The sequence below is a fragment of the Xylocopa sonorina genome, chromosome 3, assembly GCF_050948175.1.
Source record: "Xylocopa sonorina isolate GNS202 chromosome 3, iyXylSono1_principal, whole genome shotgun sequence".
Classification (NCBI taxonomy): domain Eukaryota; kingdom Metazoa; phylum Arthropoda; class Insecta; order Hymenoptera; family Apidae; genus Xylocopa; species Xylocopa sonorina.
In genome coordinates this window covers 1,547,012-1,565,261 of record NC_135195.1, presented here as the reverse complement: position 1 = coordinate 1,565,261, position 18,250 = coordinate 1,547,012, and the positions used below count along the sequence as shown (strand labels likewise).

Genomic DNA, 18,250 nt, shown 5'->3' with positions numbered 1-18,250 from the left:
TGCAAAGGAGAGCTTGGAAACGCTACACATGTTCCACTATTCAGTCGTTAACCTGGCAAACCTATGTAGCATCGCCTATCCATACAGTGATTTCTCTTGAGAACGGATCCGCTCGAGTACACAAACGAAAGCTACTTTCCATTGCAGCGAATGCGCTGTTTCACGTAATCACGCGGCAGTCGGCTCGAAACGCATTTGTTTTCGTCTGGCCGGCTCATTTCTGCGATTACGCTCTCGCCGCGCAATAACTTCTCGTCGCCCTACGGTCACTGCCGTGGATTCGCCGAATTTAATTAAATCCCGTGAGACGTAATTTTCTAATTTAGTGAAAAACTGCCCCGTATCTGCCCACGCTAAGCGTTCACCCGTAATAAATGGTTTCCAGCTTTATTCCAATAAGAGTAATAGACTTAACTATTCAAATGCTGCGCCTTCGTTTTACGACTGAAAAATAATATACGATTTTCATTCCGAGATAGAAATTCCAATTCGATCCAGATAAAAGTTTTCAAGTACTTATCAAATTAAACTATTTATTTTAAATATTTAATCAGGGCACGAACGACATATTTTTTTGTATTTGGTAATAAATCTCCTAAATAGCCGATGCGCAAGTGTTTTTGACGAGTCGTCAGATAGTCGAATGGAACACGGCGGTTGAAGAATTAGATGTCTGCGAAATGTACCACTCATCCCCCCAGTTTTTTATAAATTCAGGCAGCAGAGTTATGTCACGATGATGCATGGCCGACCGCCGGCATGCGTCCAGAGATTTCACCCGCGACGCAGTAGCTTCGTGCCGTCATGATGCAAAATTATGACGGAAGGGTGCCGTACCTTTTTGCCTCTGTTCCGCCGCAAAGGGCAGAGAAACGCGGCGTGAAAGCGAGGCCGGAAAAGAGCACGGAAAATTGACTAAAACGAGAACGTGGAATCGCAGATTGTTCAAGGGTTATTTTTCGCTCTTACCACGCGCGATTTAAGATACACCAACTTTCGTATTTAAACATTTCAATTCGTTATTGAGCCATCTATGGAGTGCAGCGGGGAAAAATGAAAAATAATTTTAAACGCGATATCGAAATGTGTAGGTTCCGTAGGTTGAAATAAACAAATTTTTAACATTCTGTGAATGCGTAGGTTGTTTCTGAATTTTTAATATAAATATTATTTCCTCGAAAACAATATTTTGAACTCAATTTCTTTTCCTTTATTATTTTCTCTACTAGTCTCAGTCAGTTCTCATTTTGGTTGTTATTCTAGCTTCTTAAATAATCCTTTAAAATTGGTACTAGAAAAGGATAAACGATTCAAATACATGATCAATTTTTAAATGAAAAGTATCCTCTATCCAGCGCTGATGTCGTATAATGACATTTATGGAACGTAATCGTAATCTACGTAACTGGTGTCAACTAGCAAGATCGTTGAGTTGTCAGATGCAGGATCAATAGAATTCTAGTGCTTTATTATCGTTAATATTTATATGTCGAAGACAGAAAATTAGATTAAAATATTAATCAATAATCTTCAGCGTAATATTAAATTTCGTTTTAAAGTACCAAACAATATACCAATTTAGTTGTATAATTAGCTCTATCGTATCGTGCATGAAAATACTACACAACTTTCAATTCAATAAATTATGAACATGAGAGATTATTGATGAAAGTTTGCGATTATCTACGTACTTTTTAATAAGTGGAGTGCGAGGTTTTACATCGTTAAACAACTGTGAAGTATTGAAATTATTTAAATATATTATATTATAATCAACCAGCAAAAGATATATTATAATAGAACTGTAAAGTGTTTCAATTATGTATATCGCACAATGAAATTTAAATAACAGTGGTGGCTACCAATTTCTTGGAAAACAGGATTGCCAGACCTGCAACAACCTGATCAAGTTTACTTGATTAATCATGATTGTAGAAGAAAGAAGACAAGGAACAAACGATGAGTCGTAACGTGAGTCGTGAAATGAATGGAGAGTCATGTGTGCAATTGGATTCGCGGTGTATTATCACAGCGTTGCGTTTAACCCATTCACTGAGAGTTTAAAGTTTATGGCCGTTTCGGTTAGGAACGGTATTAGAACGAGTGGCCTGTGTAAATGCCATTTCAGTAAGTTAATATTATTAAATTTGTTGAAATTGCACGTTTTCTTTAAAATAAAACCTTTACACCCAGTGAATTAGTTAATGCCGGCGAGGCATTCCTTGCTTTTTCAACACGTACATTCCACAGCCGGGACGGTGGGTTTGAAAAATCAACTCCCATTCGATACCTGAAATATCCCACGTGTGTTCTTTCAGATCGCAATAAACTCTCGGGCGTAAGAAATGTTATGAAAATGCGAATAATTAAAGAGTTAACCTGATTCCTTTCTTCTTTTCTTCGTACATTTGCTGTAACGGAGGCCTTGTTCAGAATAAATTCAGTGATAAGCGTATAGTAGCACGGAATTTCGTGTCAAGTATACCGGAGCGTAGGCTTAAGGGACGAGGGTACTCGAGCACCCTACCGCGCTTGAACACGCGGGCCTGTCGAGTTCTCCTGTTCTTCAATTGAGAATAAATTGTATAGCAGGAAGTTGAAAAAAAATATCTGAGAATGTATGCACATAGAAATACGATGAGAGCGGACCTCTTCACTCTTTGGATCACACGTTTATTACGCGTCTGTTTAAGTAATGTGAAAATTTATATCTTCGGTAAGTAAGTGTGATAAATGCCTTTACTTCACAACTTACTACAAAATCATATTTTACAGTTAAATTAAAATCCGAAGTAAATATCGACATCCAAAATATATTTATCTCGAGTTAAATTTATGTACAGGTGTATTTATGTACAGTAAAATTTTAAACATCTGTACAGGTAAATTGAAATAAAGCGGACGATCAATTAGGTACTATGAATTTTATTGTATTTACCTTCTCGAAACTTACAAATAGTGAACAGCGAATAACGACATTAAATGGATTTCCTATTTTTCGTCCTTGATTTTCCGTTCGTTCTCGTCCCTTACAGGACCACCACCACCACCTTAATCACATTAATGATCATTAATAGTACCAATAACTTACGAATGCTTATAGACGTGTCTTTTTATTCACTTTATCAGTACCGTGGATATACATTACTATGGATGATGGGATGTGATTAGCGATGAGCCAAAGACTTTACACGTATGCTCTTCTCGATTCTTACACACATACACTTTAGCAAACGCAATTTCGATCGGAGGTCGAAATCGGTACATTGCATGCTTCTATTCTAAATTCTGTAATTTTATTATAATTACCTGTGAGAAAAGAAAGAAAGAAAATAAAAATAAGTAAAATTTCATACTGTTCCTATTCGTAGGTTCTATAGCAGGGTGTTTACTGAAAGTACTGATGATCAATATCATCTAATCGTTGATCGAGAGTCGATTTCTCAGAAAACTTTGTTCGCGAATAATTATAATTCCTTTTAAATCTCTGTTATTCGTTTCAGAAAAGTATTATATTATATTATATATTAAAAGTTAACATTATATATCCGATTTTCGATCTCTGTTCGAAATGACAAATCGCATCTGACTTACTTTCTCTAAATTCGTAATACTTTGTGTTTCTTCTTATTTAACTTTATTATTTTACCTTGTCGGTCCCTTTACATCGATACCATGAATGTGCGATCCGATAGAATTATTAAAAATCATCATTCAATGCAAACATAATTACAAATACATTACAAATATCCAGTTATAATACAGTTATAAAGATAATTGGTTGACTTCCTTTTGGTTTTTTGCGTAAAAGCGGAATTCGCACATTCATGATTTCTATGTAAGAACTTTATATTATATCGTACTTTTGTTTCCTCTTTTATTATCAAACTTGTTACGAAGTGTTCGTGTACTCGTACTCGATGATACGTACGCTGGGACGCACACATACAAACGAACGTACACACGCATGCACACGATACTATAGAACACAGTCGTGGAAATTTAATTCGTCCACGAAGCTTGTACCAAGGATTATCTCGTGATCTTGAAAGAAGGATTCGTTGCCCTCCTCTTCGCAAAAATTATGCGAATCGAATTCTTCATCGAGTTTCAAGCAAATATATTCAAGTAAAAATCAGTAATTTAATGTTACGTCGTTCTATTCTACTTCAATTTCTATTTCGAGAATAACAGAACACGAGAGGAACGACGCACGATTCTTTAATCAGCAATGCTAATTGAGAAAAATAGCTTAACTTTTTGGAATTTCCGACCGTTTCACTATTAATTGCTATATATAACCTATTATTCACCTGAAAGCCAATAAAGCGTTCGATTCTTTAACTGATAACGTGCCTCAAAGTCGATTATACTTATCATTCGATATACGAGTATTAGTATTTATATTACAATACATTAGACGTCACCAGGTGAAGGTAATACCCGATTGATTATGCGTTCATATCTTTATAGAAGTTTGGATGCCGTCAAACTGTTGGTCGTACATTTGTCAAATATTCTTGTTATAATCATCGTGTTTATATGTACCTCGTCACATTCGAAAAACCAATAACAAATATTTATCGCGCATTAAAAAAAGATCACTGTAATTGTTTACAATGGGTGTATCCGTTTTACACATCCATTTATTAATACACGCGATACTGTGTTTTTAATATTGAAACAACTGTTTAATCAATTCGCAATAAATGCGCAATATTTAATTTTAAATAAATAATTGTGTTACTCAATACAGTAGATATAAACGATTCTATTTAGCATTAAATTAAAGTAGTTAAATCCTGCTAGAACATTGAAGATGTGAAATATAAATAGAGAAAATGGTTTATTAAAAAACAACAAAATATATGATATACAAATATTTCATAATTTCCTTGTTTTATAAAAATTAAAATAGAATGAAGTATATAAAAAATTCTCAAATAATATCGTGAATGAGAATTTTTAATACAGTTTCTTTTAATAATCTATAATAATCTAACAATATTTAACACATCTAAAGATAACTTTACATTTCTACCGCTACTTCAATTCGTAATTCCTTTTTTTCATAATCGTCTTCTTTCACTTATAGCGATATCAATCGTGTCGTCTCTTTAATCCAATGCTAGCTGCAATATATTATCCAATTCCATACGTTATAAATAACAACTTGTTTCACTTTATTAAACGATATAAAATCAGGAGAATAAATTTACGAAAATTCTGCCAACGGATCATCGTGTAATTAAAGTTGTTTCGCTATCATTCAATTTGATCATCAATGTAACGATGTAATTGAACAAAAGAACCATAAAAGAACTCGGAGTTTAACAAACGAAACAGTTGGAAAAATTTCAGAATTTTTTATCGTTACAGAAATAAAATATCAACGCCACACGCAGTGAATTTTTCAACAAATATTAAATGACAGTGTTTGTATTTTATAAACCAGAATTGAAATAAACTACCTTCATTTCCTTTGGTTAAATTATGGGTGGTGGTTAAAACGTTAAAACTGTTGAAGTACATTTAACAATATTATTTTACTATTTCAAGTTACACTTGAGCGAGTCCATCACTTTCCGTACGACTTAACGACTTAACGTAACGATTTCAACATTAACACACGGATGAAAATAACGCATCGACGCAAACGAATTCATTTCTGTAGAATAAACTGTTCCATGCAAAAGATGGAAAAACCTAGATACTCGAAAGAAACGTAAGAGCGCAGTCTCGTTTTTATCTCGTGAATAATTAATCAGTTAATTAAAATTATCCCGGAAATTGACCGGACTAATTGGATTTATTAGGCGCGTAGCCGAAAAAAAAGCTCGACGAATCGGCCGTTGAACATCGAGCGCGGCAGCTTTCAGCAATTCGAGCGTCCCGTAAACGCTTCTCGTCATGGAAATCGGAGCGTCGAGTGTTTGCTATTAATTCTGGAAATGCAGCTTTTGCGAATCCGAACGTGTGGTCACGGCGACAGCAGTTCGCTCTTCGAGAAATAGGAACGAATGGTGATTCCAGAGGATGGCGAGAGCGGTGTTCCAAGAAAAAACCGAGACCATAAGGAAAGTGGATGGTTTCGAGAGGTAAACAAGACATCAAGGGGAAAGATGCGAAACGATAAAGAAGAAGAGGAACGACGGACAGGAATGCAAAAACGATGAAAACTATTTTCTTGTTAGGAATAAATTAGAATGGTCCTTTGGAACATTTTTTGAAAAATACAAGTGGAAGCAAGTGGAATCAACTTTTAAAACTTATCACGATTCTAGAATATGAAGAAGATACGTAAGCGATAAAAAAATAATTATTTCTAACATTCGATATGCTATGGTATAGCAGAGAAGTATAAGAGAAAGTTCTAATATTCAGAATCTCGGATAACAAAGCGTATCGTAGAAGAAAGGCACCGAACAAGAGAAAGCACAGGAGCATGAAACGATGAGCAATGAGCGTGGGCTCTGAAAATCGTGAAAAACCGGGGAAATTGGAATTCTCCGAAGCTGCAGAATTCGCGGATTGAAAAGGGGGGATGATGAACCGGCACGATTCAAACGGTAATTAAATTTATCGCGAGCATCGGTTGCGCGGATGTGGTTTTTGCGCGGCGCATGGACCTCGGTGCAGGCTTGCTGAAATATTTTGCACCTGCCCGGGCGGTAATGCCGTTGGTAAATTATCGCATTATAGAAGCGGCCGCTGGCGAACCTCCGGGCGCAAGAGCACCCCTCTGATTTACGCGCAACTGACCCTCTCCGCGTGATCCATCCTTGGCCGCGTTCACGCTCGATTCCGCTGCCGACTGCCGTTCATCCGTCTCAAATCGCGCGGATCGTAGAGGAGATCGAATCTCAATGGCGCGAAATGAAATTACGCGGTTAAATTTCGACCGTCAGGAATCCGATAAACAGAGACACGGGACGAGGACGAGGAGCGGAGACAGGATTTCAAGGGGTTTCGAATTATTCGACTGCAGACTCACTCTCGTTGCTCGCGTTACTTCGCATCGTGTCGCTTGAATTCAACTTGCCTTGTCGCAAGCTATGGCGGAAATTCGAAAACCCGTTTAAACTAAAGTAAAATCAAATTTAAACGACGAGTTTGTTCCAAGCTGGTGCCCATACAAGTTATCTTTTATATCATCGAAGAAAAGATCTATTCTACAAAAAATCAAGTCGAAATCCGATTAATTATACCGAAACCTGAAAACCGATACTATTGCTTTCAGCAGAATCTTTTTATTTAGTTTTCGCCAGTATTTATGTTTTCTTTAGTTGACTGCTGAATGAAAGCTGGGCGACGAGTTTGACAAACAAAAGGGGGCAGACCGGAGAAAAAGAAAAGGAGAAAATTAAATCCAGGGGTAGCGCGCAGAAAAACCGATTAACACGCACGATTGTACGTCATAGGGTGGGCAGGGAGTGGAATTGGAGAGATCGATCGCGTGTATACGGCGTTTATACAAACGCATTTGACCAGTCGGAGCCAGGCCCAGTGACCGATGCAAAAATGATTGTCCTGCCAACGGTCTGGTAATCAAAGTGTTAAATTTGTTGCGACGGGGTAAAGTGAAAGCAAATTTGCATAGCGCCGCCGGCAATAAACACCACCGGGAGCGGACAGGGCGAAGTAATTCGATATTTTGTGTGCGGTCATTGCTCGGTCCACTGAACGCACCATCCGACGTCGCGCAAAAACGAATACTTTACACGTTACTATGATAATTTCGAACGCCCGTGGTGGTCACCCTCGTTGTTGCACTTACAGTTTTTAACGACGTTTCTTTCTGGCCGTGGTACCGCGTTGCTGCACTTTTCCTTAGCGGATAATAAAAATAACCTATTTCCTACCACCGTTCGAATAGTTCAAGTATATTTTAGTGAAAATACGGAGAAAGATATATGGAAAGTTAGTAAATTTGAACAAGATATTAGTAAATATCAAATTTTCATTCTTTGCGAAATTCTTCCGACTTCTAGCTTGCAGTTTGTTCGGTAACCAGTGAAGCGGTGAATGCAATTCATGAGCATTTAGCCATGCGAAAACGATATTTAGTCGGCAAACGACAAGCTATAAATCAGAACATTTTATAAATTTGAAATTCCACTTTCCATCTACCCTGTGTATACATTGTTCAATTGAGCGTGTTTTGTACGTTTTAATTTTGTCTCTGAATATGAAAAGAATAACATTAAACTGAAATTAATCGATTGATCGAAGCAAACTTTTGATGTTTCATTTTTGTTCTGCTTAGATTGAAACTAATAAAATTAATTAAAATTAATTAAATCTTCGTAGATTCGATCTGTTCGAATGTTATTAAACGCGCAGTTCGCAGTGAATTGTTTTTTCATGTCGTCTCATTAATTTCACCATTTTCCAATAATTAACTGTCAACTGGATGTTTTAAATAAAACGCCACGTGTATGACAAACTAACAAGAATGAAAATTCACCAAGCTAAGAAAACATTTCACGAACTTCTTAATCTAATCAAGAACAGTGAAGTATCTTTTACATAAAACCGAACGTGTCATCCAAACATGTCGGAATAATTTCGGAATAAAAAAAGAATTGCACAACCCTCAATAGCTTTCATAGTTTCTCGTTTGGCACAATTTTCGTTTCCAATATACTCGACTTGGATACACAATGCTCGTTTTTAAAAATTCGTTCGATTTCAATGAAACTCTACTCAATTCCACGCGTATCAGCTGCAACAATGGAATAAAAAATATCCATTTCCTAGACAATGGAATAATAGAAGTGACAGGCATAACCGCGATTCTCGTTCTCGGTTAAAGACTGATATGTTAATCTACTCGAACGAAAGTTCGTTCGCGGTAACCCCTGTCGTTTGATTCCATCTCGTTTACAAAATTCGTTCGTTGTACGATCAGACGAACGGATAAAAATATATCGATTTGGAAACCAGAGAAGAAAAACGGTTCGCAGAGATGTTGCGTGCGTACAGTATCCTGCGCACACGTGGATAAACCGTGAGTTTCGCGAGTTTTCGGTAAACAGAAACACATCGATCAAACAACAGAAGAAACTTCGTTACCTTGGGGAGGTTTTCCGCGTTACAATTATTTAGTTGCTTGAAAAGAAAACAGATGAAACGAGAGGAAAATGTGTGTCTTCAGCGCGGACATCTCGCTTCGTTTTCCATAATATAATAATTATCTGCGTATACAATGGAGAAATCTATCGGTGATTTTCATACCGTATCATTTCTTCGTTACGTAGTAAAAATGATTTTCGTCTTTCGATGTTTCCGTTCTGGTTTCACGACGGAAGCATCGATTTCGAGTGCAAAGTGCGAAGTGTGCCTGGGGGCCTGAAAGAACAATTATATCGGCTCCCACGGCATCTCCTCGCGTTCGATTTGCCGAGGGGGTGAGGGGGCGAGTTAGCACCATTCGAACTGCAGGCCCGGAAGATCGTTGAGACATCATGGTCACCTTAAAAGCGATGGCAACAGCGTCGCGGCGACGATAAGGACGAAGGTTGCACTCAGGATCGCGCTGCCACCGTGCTGCATAGCGGCTGGATTCTCACCTGAAACGTATCAAATTAAACATTTGAATTGTTTGTTGCATATTCTGCGATATACTGCGATATACTGCGATATAATATGCGAATTGCATATGGTACAATTAATGCGTTTAGTCGATGCTTTACTGTGCGCGCGTGAGTAAATTTATTCATTGCTTTACTGCAGGAATTCGATAAAGCGATCAAATGATAATTGTAGAGGATGTAGTCAAAGGTAATGCGCATAATAAGCCACTCATATGGAAAATGTGATAGACTGCAGCTTATATTATAGATAGGAGGAGCTTGTACGATTCGATACGATAGTACCTATGTAGAAATTGTGTAAGCTGAGGGAATGATAATATTGACAGGAATCTAATTTTTCCAACTCTAAACTGAAACTCCTAGAAGATTCCTAAACCTGCCTTGTGCCGGGATTTTACATATAGTTCTTTTCATAACTAATTACCGGCTTCCGGTTATTATTAAAAGTTTAACATTATAAATTATTATTCCCCAATTTTCAAATGCTAAAAACAATATTATTCACCGTTTTACACGGAGACCTTTGTAATCTATCTCTAGTATTAGAATTCTGGAAAATAGGAAATATCTGTATCTGCTATCTTCGTGCATATGCATATATTTCGAAAAACCAGTTCGTATCCAAGTATTACTACGCAATCCCTTCGGCTTTACATTTATACACATTCGAGCGTACATTTCGAGCAGGAAGACATTGCCAACGATACGAAGCTTTTTAATTATTTCACCCCCGCGAAGGGTGTAAAATCGATATCACGGAGATCTCAAGAGAACCCCGATATCCGTGTTCGTCGCGATCCGAAAAGAAACGTGGGATTTCAGCAATTAAATAAATGACAGGAGGAGAAGTAGTGGAATGTAGTACAGGAAAGATGGAACAAAATATCGCGAACTCGCAGTGACTCGAATTACTATTTCGCAAATCCGTAATCATCCTCGGTCGACTTAAGGCGCTCTTAATTCGACTTTACGGTGTAGTAATACGTAAAGTGACGCGATTGAAATCAACGTCAAACATTGGGACGGAGTTCGCCAGAAATCTCGTTCAAAATCCGGCAGAGAAATCGTTGGCAATAGTGTCATCCTCGGATTTCATCAGAAATTAGGGCAACGAATTAGAGTGCGCTTGATTCTTCTGAGGAGCACGGAAATAATGGTGAACCGCACGTTTAAGCAGAAGAATCTCTATATGTTCTAAAGACGTAAATCTATCTCCTAAAAACGAATATGGTCAACAATTTCCTTATAAAAATTAAACATTTTTTTAATTATTATTTAAAATTGTAAAAATATTTCTGGAAGACGTAAGTGTAACTTCGTAAATTATTATTTTTCCACTCTGCTTTAGACGGAGAACATTTATCTTCAGTGTCAAGGTTCTGGAGATCAGCAAACTTCTGTAATTTGCTATTCTTCTAAACCTATAATCATAGATATTTTGCAAATATTTAACTGATTAAAATTGTGGATTATTGAAGTATCGTGAATCCAAGTGTGTGCGGATAATGGCTCCGTTAGGAGCATACACCCCGAGGCTGATTGCTGATATGTGTTTTACCGCACTCTGGACGGCCATTTTGGTTGGCTAAAATCAAATTTTATACAAAAAGAGACACTAGAAGCAAAAACAAGTCCCAATAATAAAAACTAATAAATTTCAATGAGTTCAATGGAATCAACGACTTAACGATTTACTTAATGAACAATAAACCGATTATGGCCTACAATTATTTTCAATTACAAGTCAAATTTGTAATTAATTTCAAATAATTTCAAATTTCAATATTATATTTTCGATGAAAATGGATGATTCCGCGGTATTCAAGTTTGGATTGCGAAGCAGATTGTATTTTTGTAAGAAGGCTATAAAAGGGAAAGTTCGACGAAAATTAAATGCTGACGAGTGCTATCTCAAGATGATGAGTATGTGGTGGTGGGATTAATAAGAAAATAGTTTTGTGCTAGCTAGAGAGATGGAAAGACCAGTACACTGCGAGCTATAGCCGTTAAACGATTTCTGTTTTGTTTAATATTTTATTTAATGTTGCATCTTTTTTTTATTTTTACTAAATTATAATTACAATATTATATATGTACAAAGATATACAAAGATAGCAGATACAGTCATTTTCTGCTTTCCAGAATTCTACCAATCACATTAAAAGGAATATATTATAAGGATGCTCGTTTCAACGTTGAAAGAACAGTTGAGGAATCCTTTCATTGCTGCGCAAGCAACGTGAAATTTCTAGTAGCTATTAATTAACCGGTTTTAATGCAATCGTCTGGTGAAAGAACCAATTAGTATTTTATTGAAACTCAAACGGCGAAAGGATGGTTCGAAGTGTCATCGTTCTCTTATGCCGACCGATTTAAAAGCGGAATGCCGCGCCGAGACGGTCTTCAAGATTCAATTATAGGGTCGCAGAAAAATTTACAACCCTGTTTACGCCCGACACTGGTAAGCCAATTCTCGCGATTAGCCTTGCCTCCTCGACTTGTTAATTGGATTTTCCTCGAGCTATCGTTGAGCAGCGTGTCCTTGACGGCCACCGTTTCTTCCACAGCTACGGCAACGAACCAATTTTCTTAACTACCATAAAAGAATCGATTTCATCCAAAAGTCAGACATTTCTTCGCGGAATCTGACTCGTCAATTAAAACTGAAGAACCGCGATGACACCGAGCGATTGGATTATCTAAATATGCTAAACAAATTTAAAAGCAGTAAAATATTAGAGTTTTCTTGTTGGAAATGTTTCACTGAACTAAAAAGAAAGGGAAAAAACGCTCGTATTGTTCATACTTTCCATTAACAACGTTAAAAAACGAAACATCAAAGACCGACTATACACCCATCGAATGAAAAATGACGTAGGAAATTGAAAGCTGCATTAAAAAGGCAATCGAAGTAAGTTCTCGTTAAGTTTACTAAGCGATAAGAATTTCAAACATTGACGTTGAAGCAAAGGTCGCGACGTGGCGGAAAATCTTGTATATTTCATGAAGTGCAGCCAACACCCGCGGCAGCCCCGAAAGTGGCACTTGAACTTGTTGAGCCGGCGGAGCACCTCGTCACGGCCGAGGAAATAATTTGCACAGTCAATATTACAAATTGTCGGGAATTAAATTCGCCGGCGCGGCGTGCCGTGGCGCAGTGGCGAGCACACCGTTAATAAAGACGATGACGTTCGCTATGCGAGCAAACTCGTGAAACTGCGGCCCGTTGTTTCGTGGACCGGCTACGATTTTATTTGCAACGTCAATGCGGAAACCCACGACTAGCTCCGCTGCAATTAGAATTCAAGCCGCGCTCTTGTTGCTGCTCGGTTTCGCTTTGTTTTGTTCCCACCGCGATGGAACAGCAGGGGCTGCTGAGACTTGAATTTAACACAGTAATAATGACCCTCGATTTGTTGCTCCTTTCGTCTAGATATTGCTCTCAATAGATGGTAAAAATTCTCGAATTTTTCAGACATCTGCGTGAAGAATTTACTTTTAATTCTGTAAAGATCGAAAGGGTACACTGGGTAAAAGGATTAAACAATTACACGGCTAAATGATAGCATATAAAATGAACCGAACACGTTCCTTTCCAAGTTCCGTCAATCAAGACTCCCCTGTCAGTGTCCCATCAAGGAATTCCCGTCGCGTCGTTCCACCGTATCAGCATGGCCTCCGTGAGCACAAAGAGCCACGCTCCCCTAGCTCGTCAAGTAAAATTCTCATGGGATCAGAACAAACTGCAACGGTACAGTTTGTTGCCCGCGACACATTCGTAGCCAACCGGCGGCGCGGAGTCACTGAAAAAAAGCCGTATGCGAAATGAGCTGTCGGGCATCCTCTGGAGATTCCTTCTGTCTATTATACATGACCGCGTGCGCCGCTTCCGTTAACTACGTCTCGCGAAGAGAGCTTTGCAAACTCCTCACGCCCGTCCTCGCCCCCAACGTCTCTGTCCTCGTTCTGGCGCGTACCAGACCGGCCGTGAGAGAGAATGAAGGGGCGGGAGGGACCATGACTCTAAAGGAGAAGCCGACAAGAAGAGACAGAGAGAGAGAGAGAGAGAGAGAGAGAGAGAGAGAGAGGGGGGGGGGGGGGGGACACCGCAGCCCTCGAGAGCTTGCGGCTAGGGGTTATTAATGGGTCGGGCGTGACATCCCGCGAAATAACCTCCCTAACCTCGCCTTCATGCCAGGGCCAAACGGCGCGCCACTCCATAGCCAGTCGCTTGTCTCCTCATAGGCGTTAACTGGGCCAAGAACTGCTCATTTTCGAGAACGAGGCTCTCTCTCTCTCTCTCTCTCTCTCTCTCTCTCTCTCTCTCTCGCCGCTGCTCCTTTTCTTCTTTCAGCCCGTAGTTTCAGCCCCCTCCCGCCTCACCCATTTTTCGGTCTCACTTTGTCTTTTCTTTTACCTGCCCTTCCTCCACCTCTATTTTTTTCTTGCTTTCTCTCGAACCGCTTATTACACCCAACTCGTTTTCTCTTCTCGACTTTCATTACGTTTTTGCTTCCATTTTTCCGCGGAATTGCGAACTATCCGCCCTATCCCACTTGACTCTTCCCGAGCGTGTGCCTCTTGTTCGAGCGTTCCGGTGCGCGGTCGGCAATTATCTTTACGGGCCTGCAACCGGGAAACCGGCGTTTCGGGCATGGATCCCGCAGTTTGTAGACCCAGAGCACAGATTGCTGTGGCTCGAGTTCCTTTCGTTTCTTTCGCGTTGCGCCATTCCTTTTGTTGTTTGCGCGCTCAACTCCAATGGAAACGCCACGTAACTTTTTCTTTTTTCTAGGTATCATTGCATGTTATTACGTGGTATTAATGATCGCTGCCAAGCCTTCGTCTTCTTCGTTTTCATTTCTGCACCATTGTTAACCAATTTGTACCAAAACTGTCAGCTACGAGAAATCTTATACTTTGCGTTACAAGACTCTAAATTTGCCTAGCGATGAATGGATTAAACTCGTAAACTATTAGCAAACGGCGTTTACCCTTTGCTCGAATTACGCTCGAGGCAAACCGCGGGTTGATTAACGCGGTAATAATAATCGCGAAACGATTCATTACAAGGCAGCTCGAATTGCAGGCGAATTCATTCATGAAACACTGTAGACGGGACGATACTATTCTCTCATTTGCTTTCGAATTGGCTTGTTTCGAGAGAAGTTTGCGATAAATCGAGAGAACGATAGATGAGGATAGCGTTGACACATCATACAGGGAGGAATTGCAACGAATAAAGAGGAAGCAAAAGATGGAAAATATCAGCAACACCTCCAGGCAAATAGTGTATGTATAAGATATCGCGTACACTTTGTCTTCGGGTTAAGTCACATTCAATTAATATATGTTACTTGTAAAAAAGAATTTTGATGTAGTGGTATAAAAACCACTCCAGTTTTGGCATCCAATCGGGGATGCATCTGTGATCTTAGTCGTTTGTCCTCACACCTGTACAACAATATCCACGACAAACAGCGTATGGTTACCCTTTGTATATTAGCCGTGTTGCGTAACGTACTATGATAATATTTGCACAATATGCATTACCACGTAATTAATCTCGTCCTACAGTCTATAGATAGCGCCATTCGTGACAGGAGCCAATATGTCGACGAAAAGATTACTCTTTTAAAACATCGAAAGTACTTTGATTTTCAAGAAATTTGAAGCGGCTGCGCTGCTTCGGTTTGCTGTGCTGTAAAGATGTAGGGAGAAAGAAGGAAGGAAAAGAGAGGGGAAGAACGTTTCGTCCTGGGCCTGCTAGTGGACTCATCAGTGCGGCTACCTAGCAGGCCCTGCCTTAGACGCTTGGATATTAGGGACAGTTCAGAACTTCTATATATTGGAAAGGATGGATCATCGGGTACTTTCAGGAAAGTGTAAACGGTGCTGTCCCTCTAGTGGCGAGTGCCGCCACAAATTTATGAAAGACCAAAACAATAAACGTCGACCATATTTACATATTCTGTATTAAAGCTATATGTACATTCTATAATATAAACTGTCGATTTTTCGAAAAAAATACATATTTTTTATACTGGTTCAAAAATTTTTAAATATTCAGAAACACAAAAATTTAATGTTTCTGAAAATTACAATGAAATTTTGAAAAAAATACTGTAGCAGCAAATTTCATAATCCCGGACGAGCACTAAAAATTGTAGGAAAATCTCAATCCGGGTGTTCCGATATTGTTAATAAATAAATATGTACTTTATTAACTAGCAGTCTTAGTTACTAGACACTCTACTATAACTCGCTCGCTGAACGCTTAAATACTCCTCGATTTCTCCTCTATCATTATTCGTTAAATACTGACTCTTTCGCTCCCCATACGCATCTGTTCCTCAGTCGCACGTAGTCACATTATTTACTGCCTTCTAAACGTTCTGTCGTCCACGCATATCATACTTTACGATACTACTTGTAAAGTATAATTAATTTCCTTCATTTCGCGATCCCATCTATTCCAGCTATTTATTATAGAAGCAAGACTGTTCTGTCTAAAAACGCACGATCGATTCACTCCACTAAGAATTATTTTAAATCCGCATCCAGACACCCGAAACGCTAACAATGTCTATAGAATTTAGGACGAAGACTCGGAGGGTTCGAATTCCATGCTAACGTATTCAGTCACAGTCGATTCCTGTCGTATCCACAGTCCGCTCGCGTGCACCCTGGTTTTCGCTAAAACGGCGATCTTGCCGAAAATGCGACGGAGGTCAGCGATAGAAATTCCGTGCCTCGATTTTCAGCGGGAAAATGTTCCACGGTGATTACATTTGCCAGGACGGCTGGTGATGACTCGCGCGGACAATCGTTAATTCGCGCGTCCCGCCGCACCCCGTTTACCAACTGCAACAGCGTTCTCACGACGGAACGCGCCTTGGTCATCGTAGATGGGCACACGTAGCAGAGATATTTGACGAGGCGTTCCAACGGGGCGGCCAGACGTAGAACGTCGCCGGAATTTCAGGACGACCGCGTCGAGTCGAACCAAAACTGATTTCGAATGCGCTCCGCGACTGTCCGACTACTTGTCAAGCAAATTCGCATTACTTCCAGCATTATGGTCACCCTTGTAGTTACCTGCATACAACACCCGAGGTAATAACTCTCCGTTCTGCGCGTCTCGAATACTCATCGCTCTCGCGCCTCCTCCTGGTCATGGTACACGTCGTACGGGTTTACGATGTATTCCGAACTTGGATCGTGACGGGAACTTTCGAATACTATTATATTACCGAGGCTTTAAGAAGACTCAGAGGTGCGAAATTCAGTAACGTATCCGTTACTGGACAAAACTTGGCCGAATCTTTGTAAAACAAGGGAATGCATGGAAATCAAGTGACATAAGGGTATGCGTATGGACGTGAGTCAGTCTCAGTTTGAGTTGAAGAGAAACAACTAGCTGCTTTCAATCTTTTTTCGTAATACTCTTTGCAAAATCTTTATACTCATTGGGCTTTTCTGAGAATTGAACATGATTGTACACCTTAATTTATCTGCTGCAAATACTCAGCTTTTCATATTGCCGTGCCTTTTTCCATAAGCAATTAACATGGAGAAATATGTCCAGTTGACTAACTAATAAGAACGAGATTTTGAAATCCTAGTTAAAGTAATGATACTGGCAGACAAAAAAATTAACCAACTAAATTACACAATGTGTGTATTTATGTATATAGTATGTGCACATCATTCTGTTCGACTATAGATTAAGATCACGCAGCACAGATAACGTATAAGGGATGAGCGATGCACGGTGAAAAAATTACGTGGCAACCCTGTACGACAGAACGCTAGATTCGGAAAATAAGGAAGGATAAGGAAAAGTCGGAAGCTTCACCAGGGATATGATCGAATTGCCTCGACGAGCTGATTCATGGTAATCCGTGGTAAATAATGCACGACACCTCCGTCGTGAAAGTTCCGATACTTGCGCCGGCTGAACCGCGCGAACCTATGGCGGAAAGTAGTTGAACCCCTCGGTGAAACTTGAAAAGCCCCTCCGATCCTTCGATCCAAAGCCCGCGTTTAGCGGTACGCTGCATAGGGACGCGAGCCTCGTCGACTTACACGCGATTTTCGTTTGGATACAAAAGTTATCGGAGCTTACGTTGTTCCAAGGGAAAACGGCGGGTTCAGCTCTACGAGTTTTGAGCGGTGTCGTTTGCCGCTCGCTGGCAGCATGTAATTTGCTTGCGATGCAGGTCACGCGAATTCTTAGATTTCAACAACGGCTGTAATACGAATGGAACCAGAATGAAATCGGATATTGAATATTTCTTTCTGGAATTGGTTCTGCATATTGGAATACTTGTTACAGCTTATTTTACTTAATGTTGTTTTACTTAAAGTTTCGTGTCCTATATATGCTATTAAGTTTCAAATTTTTAAATAATTTATATTCTATAAATATAATCGTCTAATAGCTTAGTTAAAACCTTCTCTTTTCTTCAAAAAACAAATGCAAATTCTTTACTACCTATAATTCTGTCTGTATAAGAAAACTTCAAAGAGAACTCGATACACGTATTACAACAATATATGAGGATGCATATTTACCTTTGAGATTGCATTAATTGAATCTGTTTTTTAAATCGCATACACGTCGATGAAACTTCGACCATTCTTGCTCGAGT

At 39.3% G+C, this 18,250-nt stretch overlaps 1 protein-coding gene across 1 annotated transcript in view; it reads right to left on the bottom strand.

Moving 5' to 3' along the window:
• Positions 1-9,353: 9,353 nt before the first annotated feature.
• Positions 9,354-18,250, bottom strand: part of LOC143433640 (zwei Ig domain protein zig-8) — a 278,892-nt gene continuing 269,995 nt past the window's right edge. Inside the window, exon 7 of the mRNA XM_076911081.1 lies at positions 9,354-9,572. Coding sequence (XP_076767196.1) covers positions 9,472-9,572 — 101 coding nt within the window. The 3' untranslated portion in view covers positions 9,354-9,471. The remainder of the gene's footprint in view (positions 9,573-18,250) is intronic.